This window comes from Sinocyclocheilus anshuiensis, unplaced genomic scaffold (assembly GCF_001515605.1).
Source record: "Sinocyclocheilus anshuiensis isolate Anshui unplaced genomic scaffold, SAMN03320099.WGS_v1.1 scaffold2047, whole genome shotgun sequence".
NCBI lineage: Eukaryota > Metazoa > Chordata > Actinopteri > Cypriniformes > Cyprinidae > Sinocyclocheilus > Sinocyclocheilus anshuiensis.
This window is the reverse complement of record NW_015554063.1, coordinates 974,010-984,923: the sequence shown is the minus strand read 5'-3', so window position 1 is coordinate 984,923 and position 10,914 is coordinate 974,010. Positions and strand designations below refer to the sequence as shown.

General features: G+C 37.9%; 1 protein-coding gene across 1 annotated transcript in view; it reads left to right on the top strand.

Moving 5' to 3' along the window:
- Positions 1-9,114, top strand: part of LOC107668601 (protein phosphatase 1 regulatory subunit 37-like) — a 37,294-nt gene extending 28,180 nt beyond the window's left edge. The window contains exon 7 of the mRNA XM_016460540.1: positions 9,046-9,114. Within this exon, the coding sequence (XP_016316026.1) occupies positions 9,046-9,102 (57 nt within the window). The 3' untranslated portion in view covers positions 9,103-9,114. The remainder of the gene's footprint in view (positions 1-9,045) is intronic.
- Positions 9,115-10,914: the final 1,800 nt, after the last annotated feature.

The following is a 10,914-nucleotide window of genomic DNA, read 5'->3' as shown; positions in this document are numbered from 1 at the left end:
ACACTAATGAGACAAGTAAATACACTTACGAGCTGCTTTTAACTTCCACTGATAAAGACTGCTTCTCTCAAAGACTATTTCTTTACACTGTTTTCTGCTGGCGCTTGAACACACTTTCCTTATTTTCTCAACAACAAATGGCCAAGCAAGCGCAGACACTGACAAGATACATGATACAGAACAAGACCAAACGCGATATCAGCACGTCTCCACACAGTAAACAAAACAAGCGTTTCCTAGCAACGACAACTGCACTACACACTAATGAGACAAGTAAATACACTTACGAGCTGCTTTTAACTTCCGCTGATAAAGACTGCTTCTCTCAAAGAGTATTTCTTTACACTGTTTTCTGCTGGCGCTTGAACACACTTTCCTTATTTTCTCCACAACAAATGGCCAAGCAAGCGCAGACACTGAGAAGATACGCGATACAGAACGAGACCAAACGCGATATCAGAACGTCTCCACACAGTAAACAAAACAAGTTTATATAATTGTTTACATTGCTTAATATTGCTTAATATCTTAAAATATTTTAAGGATAAATATTACATAATCATTCACTTCATATCATTCTTTACACATTTTTATAATTAAACATTTTTCTATTTTTACATTTTGAATGCATTTTACATGTGTGTGTGTGTTAAATAGTTTACAAGGCTGAATATCTATTTTTAAAGATAAATATTCCATGTAATCATTCACTTCATATCATTCATTATCCATTTTTATAATTATCCATTTTTCTATTTTTACATGTTTAATATAATAATAATTTAAGATATATATAGATAACAGATCATTTAAAATAAAAGTATATATATATATATATATATATATATTTATATAATATTTGACTAAATATAATATAATATATTTGATTAAATATATTTTCTCAAATGAAAATATTATATGTTATCTCACTTCATATCATTCATGATAAAAAAAAAAAAAAATCCATGTACAATAGTTAGAGAAAATGCAGTTTGAACTAGTTGTATTGTGTCAAGATGCAGGACAACCCATGTTTTTAGAGACCATCGCTGTGACATTCATATTGGCATGTGTAGCAACAGCAGTTCAAAACCACTATCACCCAACTGCATCTTTTCAAACGGGCGGATCGATGTCTCGCGTGCTCTTAGGCTGAACAAACAGAAGAGTTTAGCGAGGAGGGAAGCCATCAGGTCAGATCTGCACGGCGAATAATCTCTCCTCAGCCACACGCGAGAACAAAGCCTATCTGGGGCTCATCGCCACTGTGATGATATTTAAATGTAAAGCTGAGGAGATCTATTAAATTAGCCGTGGCTTCAGCCAGCAGCTCTCCAGACTGCCCCTGAGGTCACAGCGGTGTACTTTTGAGCTCTCGCCTCTGGTAATCGCTTCAAATCAAGCCTCTCTTAAGCACCACGGCCCACCTTAATTACACGTATGAGGTTGAGATTTCACACCTCTGGTAAAGAGAAGATAAAGTCAAATTGATAATAAACGCCTGAAAGATACAGTTTTGAATCAGCCGGGAGAGCTGCGGATCGCGGAGCTGGCTGCTGTCCTCCACGGCACTGACACAGGAGATATATATTCATATGATTCACTGTGTGTGTGTGTGTGTGTGTGTGTGTGTGTGTGTGTGTGTGTGTGTGTGTGTGTGTGTGTGTGTGTGTGTTTGAATATGTTTATGATGATGTTCAGAACTCAGTCACTCATCTTTAGTGCTGTAACTTTATTTTGACACAATGTCACATTCGCCTGATCCACTTCCAATATGAGTGTGCTTATTATAATTATCAGATTGTGCATTCATTGTACTCCTCATGAGTAATGCGTGGTAATTATGAAAATGTGTTGTTAAGCTAAATCGAATAATTATTTTTGCAGTTTCACACAAATGTAAAACAAGAACTTGTTTATTTCAATCTATCAGTCTTGCACAGAATTAACTTATGGCTCAAAATATTTATGATTTTTGTTTTTTAGTGTTGCATAACTAGGTTTGGGGTGGCACATCAGGATTTATGAATGCATATGTGTTGGTTTAGTAGAAATTTGTTTTATGACTGAGAGAATGATTATTGATAAACTGGTGGAAGAAATTAATAAGCAAAATAATAGTATGGGCTTTTATTGCAGCTTTATTTTTTTAAAACATTTATTTAATTAATGATGATTTGCTGATAATTAACTAGCAAATAGAGCACAGATTTAAATAAAGTAATAATGCATTTTGAACCTTAATTTGCAAGGACAATATTAGATAAAAATGCTCATTAATGCAGCTAAAATATTTCTTTCAAATTCTGGTGTCTATTTTTATTAACTTAAAATGTATAAAATGACTTGGAAAAAATTAGTTGTATTTCATGTAGTTTAAAATATTGCTAACATTAGTAAACATGTGGTCAAGTCCATCTTTCTCATTTCTAAGATCACAATTGTTTATTTTATTTATGTATTTTAAATATCTCATACTAATTTACCCAACATTAAACATCCATCATCTCTCAGGCTGAAGTTTACAGATCCATTCAGTGTGCAACAGTGACATCTACCTTCAGAGATGAGAAGCAGATGAACTTAACGCAGGAGAATAGAGAGAGCACACTTTTGATGCAGGTCATAGTGTGTGTGTGTGTGTGTGTGTGTGTGTGTGTGTGTGAGGGAGAAAGAGAGAGATAGAGCGAGCGAGAAAGAATATGTTGGTAATTATAGCTATTTATGTTAAGAGAAAAGACCTAGTCAGATGGCGAAGTGCATTCATTAACATTTACTTAGCGGTGAAGTCATTATCCTCTTTCCCACTAACAGAGAAGGAAAAAAAAAAAGAGAAAAGAAATAGAAAAAATATTAATGTGCCGACACAATGACAAATGCAAAATCCGGGATGCACTTAAATAGGATGTATGGTGAGTGTAAAAATGCAGTTTGACTGTTCGAGTGAGAAATAAATGTGTTTGGCACTGTGTTCATACGTGGAGTGACTAATTCTCATTGTCATAGTGGTAAACAAAGAAATGATGCAAGCAAGTCCAATTGTTTCAAAGATTCTTTCTGTTGCAAAGCATTAGCTGATTGCGTTGTCTGAAATGATTATTTGAAAAGTATTAAACTTTATTTAAGAGCTTAGTTGCTATATTAGTTTTACTAATGCATTTAATTGTTACTTTCCATCCTAAAATATATTTAAAAAGCTATTTATTTATTTAAGATTTAAAATAGTGTTTTTGAAAATAGACTTCAATTGTATTGCATGAATTAAAAATAATATACAATACAAGCATAGTTTTTACTGGCACCTCAAATGCTGAGTAATTTACATATATTAGCATATAAAGTAATTGGCACAGATGCCAAGAAAACACTGGAAAACAGATTAATTGTCATCCACCAGCCACAGTGACATTGTTAAAAATGAGATGCTTTTAAGAAGCCAATTATCAGAGAGTTTCTAAAGTAACCCTTTTTCATCACTGAATATCAACTTAAAGCAAGCTTCATACAAAAATGCAATGATTCCATATCCAATCCCAAACGTCCCTTCATATGCATGCAAACAATCACACTAAGGTAACTTGTAGACCGCACATACTGTATATATCTTGAAAGATGTCAAATATAATATTAAGCCAGCTGTGCATCAACTTTTGTGCTTTAGAATAATTTTGGGATTAAAAAAAAATATACCACAACATTTAAGGTAAACTAAAGATTATGCGTCATAATGATTTATTGCAATACATCATAAGCGAACATGTTGCCGTCAAGGTTGAAGAACATTCATGTGTTTAGGTCTCGGTGATGTGTCACCTGCCCTGTGTGGAGTAGTTTGTGAGGCATATGGGCACAGCCTTTCTCTTTCACACACACACACACACACACACACACACACACACACACACACACACGCACACGCACAAACTCTCGCTGGTAATAGATTCTGCTATGGTTTGCTGGAGCTCTAGTTTTATCCCCTGTAATAATTGGATAGTGCCTCCATTTATAAGGCTGTCCAAGGGAATGCAGAGTGAACAAATGAGCTAGTTTAGTTGCCAAGACCACTGCTTGGGGAGAAGGGCTTAAATGACTCCCATTTTCACAGCCATTGTGCAATGGCTACCTTAAATAATATTGAGATTACACGAGGGAAGAGAAGACATGCTGAGGATCTATTGTGCAGATAAAAGGAGAGAGGAAATTAAAAGATTTGAGGGGGAAAAAATAGAAATGAATGCTTGTTTGACCAGACAATGAAACAAAATGCAGTGTATGGACTGATATATACTAATCTATCTGATATGAAAGAAGAATTGCTATGATTGCTAGATAATTATTTTGTTTATATTTTACTTTAATAGTATATGAGAATCTGACACATCCATAATATTTTTTATTAGATTTTTTTAAACCAATTTTCTCAAACAAATTTTACTCACTTTATATTTTTATTAGGTATTTTTTAATAGATACACAAAGTCATAAGTATAGATAGATAGATAGATAGATTAAATGTATGTTTATTACAACTTAAAAAATATATAGAAATATTACATATAATATCTTAATTCATATGATTCATTATAAAAATTAGTACAAAAATTAGTGAAAATGATATGTGATTGCTGGATAATTTTTGTTTACACTTTTGCTTAAGTGTATACGATAATCACATGTCCATGAGATTTTATCATTTGATTTTATTTAAAAAAAAATATTTTAATCAATAAAAAAAAACATGTAAACCCACATTTAAATTTTTTAACAGTTTTTAAAATTGCTATGTAAAGTTAGAAAATATAAACATTCCCTATAATCTCTCAATTCGTATGATTCATTATAAAAACATATGCATGTACAATAATTAGTGAAAATGCTGTTGTATCATGTCACACTGCAGGACAACCCATGATTTTTGGAGACTATCAAATAGCAGAAGAGGAAACCGGGGTTGTTTACACACTCAGAGATGTCCAACCTCGGACAGATTCCCTAAACCGCGTCCATCCTCTCAGACTCAGCTGGTCTGAGAAAGCCTCCTCTCCTTGCCCCTTCATTCTCAGCCTTATTTGTATTCGTTAATGACTTTATAATTCCTGGCCAGCGGGAACCTGCTTTTAAATCTATTAGTTTAGTAGCCTGGCAAACAAAGGGAGTCTGGGGCTGGTGGCACCATGCCAGCAGGAGCCGCCACCATAAAGGCTCTTGTCCATCTGTGTCGCCTTCTAACGCAGCTTCACTCCTCCTCTTTTTCGTTTCGTTCTCCCCGGTGCCGTTTCTACAGATACTTCTGCACCATCCCCGGCTGATATTCCTCTTACCGTCGCCCGTATTGATCTCTGCGATGGCCAATGAAGTGTGAAAGAGACTTCTGTTTTTCCAGCAATGATAAAATGTCAGCTCGCTCTGTCGACGTATGAAAAAAAGCACTCGATCGCAAATATCCCGGGGTGACGTTTCAAAAAACGTGCCTCGGAATGTGACCGAAATTCATTCGTATTGTCAGGCCGGGGTACGATATCTTTATTAGGGCTGAAATGAACCGAGTCGAGTGCGTTTACCTCCCATTTCGGATGTTTTTCATCTCTTTGAGGGTCATTTCATATGCTCAGAATATCATTTCGGCTCAAGCGTGCGTTAATTTGACATTTGTAATGCATGTACAATGTTCCATGAATGCATTCATAAGGCCTGAATATCTCAAATTTTTGTGAGGCCTCTTTATTTTGCTTTCCGTCTCTCTCTCTCCCTCTGTAACATGTCAGAAAGACTGCATCCTCCTCTCATCTGAGATGCTGGTCAGATCAGGGGGCCCTTCATTGTATATTTTACCTTGGAGTTGTTTTGATTTCACTGAAGACAGGGAGCAGCTTTTTTTCCCCATTTCCCTTTCTCTCCCTCTCTTTTTTTTTATTCCTTCGGCAGCCCGTGTGTCTTTTGCATGCATTGTCTTTGAACAATGCTCTGTTTGAACAGTGCGCTCGCAACTCTGGATACAGGCACGCTCGACGGATCGACTTTTATCACCTGCTTTTCCCAGTGATTCTATTAACGCTTCTGTTTCATTAAAAAAGGGGGACGCGGCCAACAGACAGGCGCACCGGCGAAGAGACAGACAAGAGTGACTTCAAACAAAGTCAGTCGCGAGACTGCCACAGCGCGCAGACAGCCCTTCATTCGGGGGTACTGACAAAGCAGGGCCGGATGAGGCGTAGAACTGTGTATGTGTGTGTGTGTGTGTGTGTGTGTGTGTGTGTGTACCTGTGAGGTGCTAAATCATTAATTAGAAGGAAGCCACTTCTGCCTCTCTAATGCACTGTTGCTAATCCATGAGCATTGAAACATATGGTCTCACAATCAAGCTAGTCCAACAGGCAGAGTGGGTCAACAGGTATGTTTACTCGTGGAGGTCCCCATACATTGAAGCGTACAGATAATCAGCTAAAAAAGAACAAACAGAACTATAAAGATAATTAAATGAGAATATGTTTAAAACCACCCATGCAAGACCATTGATTAATTCTTATTAAAAGTGTCACAATCACAAATTTCAATTAAAATTGCAAATTGTGCTATGTGACAATGTTCTTGGACTTTATACTGACACCTATTGGCATAAATACATTTATTTAGCCATAAATTATTTATTATGCAAGCAAAAGTGTTTCTTCCATGTCTTACAGCTTTTAACTGCTCTCATGGAGTCTCATGTACACTATGGTTCCAACATTCTTTTAAAGAAGTCTTTATGCTTACGGAGACTGCATCTATTTGATCAAAATGTAGTAAAAGCAGCAGCATTGTGAAATGTATTATTACAATTTAACATTTTATTTTTATATATTTTAAAATTTATCAGCCAGTGTCACATGATCCTTCATAAATCATTTTATTATGCTGATTTGGTGCTTAAGAAATTGCTTCCTATTATTATCAATATTGAAAACAGTTGTGCTGTTTTTAATATTTTTGTGGAAACCATGGAACTTTTTTTTACACTACATAAACCAAATCAGGTATGCAGTTAATAACAACACATGACCGGCAAGTCAGCACTACATTTTTATACTATAAATCTCAACAATGCATAACATGCAATATTACAGTGAAATGTAAACCTACAATCAACTATGAATACCTCCCTAAACTTATTTCATCCTACCAGATAATCAGATAAAACATTGAAATGTTTAAATATTGAAATGGTTCATGCTTATCTCTTTAGATAATCATAGTTTTAAAAATGTAATAATTTATATTTTTATGATGAATTAGAATCTGAAACGGGGAAAACAATAAAGTCACTTGAAAAGTTAACAAAAATGAGGAAGAGAAAATTTTTCAAGATAGTTTTAATCAGTCCTTCATATGAATAAAAATGCATACTTTTATAAAAAATTCATCCTTGATGTAAACGTATCCAAAGTTGCAGAAACAAGATATTTGCTTGAATTTTTTACTCTGGTGTGAATGTTGCATCTCATGAAAAAAATGTTCACGTATGTTGTTGGGAACCCGGCAGTCAGTCTGCTGCAGGCAGCGGCGTTGAACTCTGACTCTGGCACAGGAAGTGAAGTCAGCAGCCGTGTAGCTGCTGCTCCAGAAGGCGATGGCTGTGCTCGCGGCGGGGCTCTTCCTCCCCGCAGCAAAGTTGGCATGGTGCGGAGGTGCTGGTGGCGCGGTGCTGGTTCTGGCGCTCTTGGTTGCTGCGAGCGGTGCATGCCCTCTGTCATTCATGGGGAGTGGCTCTGTCCAACTGTCACTTCCTGACAGGCTGATAATCAATCTCTTTATTAACTGCTCTGCTGCAGACGGCCCGCCCGGTAGGGAGGGTGGGCAGCCTGCACGGTACACCGCAGCACCGCACTCTGCTGGGGTCGGAAAGGTTGGCACTACAAGACGGCACCGCTTCCAGGCAGGACCCATCCTTGGAATCATTAGGAATCACACCGACGAAGCCCAATCATCCCGGTGATAATTTATCAAGAGGAAAGGTGCGGTCACATTAGCGAAATTTTGTGTACAAAAAAGCTCCACTGTCAATAGAGTAGAGATGTGTGAAGCACTGCTCACACAGAAGCCCTTTTCAAACGAAGTAGCTTTCTGTTGGTCAGTGTGAAGAATTTTCATGACCAACGTCAAAATCTGCGTCTTGAAAACTTCGCCCTCACAAGAAACTCCCCAACTTCAAGGTCTTTTTTTTTGCCCTCACGTGAAAATCCAGATTGCGCAAATTCCTATTGTATTGATGGGATTTCGTCAATCAATGATTCGCATGATCAACATGAACACGAGCGAAATCTGCATGGTGAATTTTTTCACTGTCAAATGAAACTCCCAACTCTTCAAGGTCCTATATTGAAAATGTTAATGGAAATTCAAATCGCATGAAATTTGCGTAGCGTAGCATAACTTTTCTGTCCTTGTGCAAAAATCCAGATTGCGCAAATTCCTATTGTATTGATGGAATTTCGTCAAGCAACGAGACACGTGACCAACTTGAACATGAGAGGAATCTGCATGCCGAATTTTTTCGTTCTCACACGAAACTCTCGATTGCACAAATTCCTATAGAAAATGTTCACAGAAATTCGTGAACATACGCAAAATTGATGTGGCAAACTTTTTCGACCTCGCGCAAAACTCCTGATCTTGTGAATTCCTATTGGAATGACTCACCCTCAAAAGTTTGCCGAGCAACAATTCGTGACAAACTTTTTTGTCCTCACTTGAAACTCCGGATTCGAATTCCTATTGAATTGCCTGGATTTTAAAGCTAAAATTTCGCTGAGCAGTGGTAAAGTTGACTGCAACTGAAGCCGTACCTCACAAGACAACCGTGATGTTTTCCATTTTTTTGTAACTCATCGCTACCAAATTGAACATGCCAAGCAGAGTAACGATTGTTTTTCTACTCTCACTCATCGCATTTCAATTCCGTACAAGCTAATGCCAAAGTCATGTTAGATGGAGCACTGATGAAGAAACAGGGCTGTATCACATTAAATATGAATAAGCTACAACTCTATCACTCTCTGTTCATAGGAGGACTTCCTGGTCGAAACGCAGAAGACGCTGCTGAGCAGGATCTCCGATCTGTGAGTGGCGAATGCGACAGCTGCCAAGGGGACGGCTCTGCGGCCTGCTTCTCCAGACCTGGCCGACTGCGCCGAGACCACCTATCTGCTCCCCACCCAAACAGCTGACTAGAAGACATATAAGCATAATAATTCTATGGCAAATAACGATAACCATAAAACTCCAAATCCTGGTAATAAAGCCGAAGCCTCTCTCCCTAATGAAACAGTGGCCCTCCTGCTGTTTCCTGCCTAATGTTCCCGCCGAGGGTTCCTCCACTTTCCATAAAGCAATTTTGCAAGCCCACTCCCAACGTGAATCATCTCGAAACGAAGAGAAGCCTCTCCCTCCATCTCTCCTTGTGTCCCCGGAGGGTGACGCTGACTAAATCTGTGTTGATACAGAGGTGTGCTCTAAATCCTGTTTGCTCGGGTTCCATCTCCCCTAATATTCACACTCGTGTATGAGGCCCCTTCCCAGCCTGCGTCTGCTAATGTAGCGTATCGTCGTCTGGATGACAAGACGACATCGGCGAGCGCCTCAAACTCCCTCACATGTATCATTTACTGCTGGTGCAGAGAATCACAATGTGTGGGAAGGAGAACATATGTTAAATTTAAGAAGCTGGGATTTACCTCTGTGCGGGTCTTAGTTTACATGCGCTACTCAATGGTAGCCAATAACAAAGGACAAATCACTTTTTCTTTCGGTTTACGTTGCGGATGCACATGAAAAGGTGTTATATCTGAAAATATAGGCATCTTTTGTGGAACTCGCACTAAATACCATCTGCTGTGCGTCTTTAAATTCAAGGTAATTAAGAATATGTTTGGTAAATGAAAAACAACCTTTCTGAAATGCAATAAATGAGAGTTTGAACGGCGAGATTGAGTTTGTAAATTTGATTTTAATTTTCCGTTAACATTTTCAGACTGTATGCAATTATGGTCTCTAAAAATAGGCTTGTGTACTGTATTTTTTAATCAATTAGATTTAATTTCTTCAACACATGCCATTAATTTATTACCAATTAATGGTAATACCATTATTTTTTACCAATAAATTGTAAAAAAAAAAAAAAAAAAAGAAACTTTAAAAAAAGAAAATGCATCTAAGCTGAAAATACTTTTTTATTTAAAAATGAATAAGTAAAGGCCTTTCCAAAATAAGAAACATCAGATAGATGAATTGTTCCACACACATTGCATTTCAAAAACTACAGTATTCGCACTCAGAGATTTGAATGCTTTTTTTGGCAAATCCCAAATTACTCAAAGATTTCTTGATTGACAGATGAGGGGGGATAACTGTATTTAGCCAGGGACCATCTTTTCTCGTCTGGCGTGATTTGGGTCTCATGGAGGATTGGCCCCCCTGGTGTCTGCCCCCCTCCTCCTCTCGGCACGGGGCAGGGGCAGATTGACAGAACAGCATGGGGGCAAGCACCGCTGTGCCAACAGCCCCCCCACGCTCTACCTGATGCTTTTAACAAAGGCTTCCATCTCACCAACTCCGCTGCCGAACATCGCCCAGCCAGCTTCAACCCACAACTCTGGTCTGCTCTGGAACAAACAGACTTTGAAACCTGATCGTAAGGATGTTGGGAACAGATGCACAGACGCTGGGAATGATGCAGCGTGTACGGCTGTACTCAAAGATAAAATGTCAAACATTTTTCAGTCGGAGCCCAAGAAATTGGATAGTTGCTAGTAAGCACCTGCTTGCAATTGACAGGAGGCTATTGGGGGCTTGTTTTCTATTATATATAAATAGAGTTTTATTTAGAGGGAGACTGGGGCTAGTTTTCCCCCTTTTAGTTTTTTTTTTTTTTTTTTT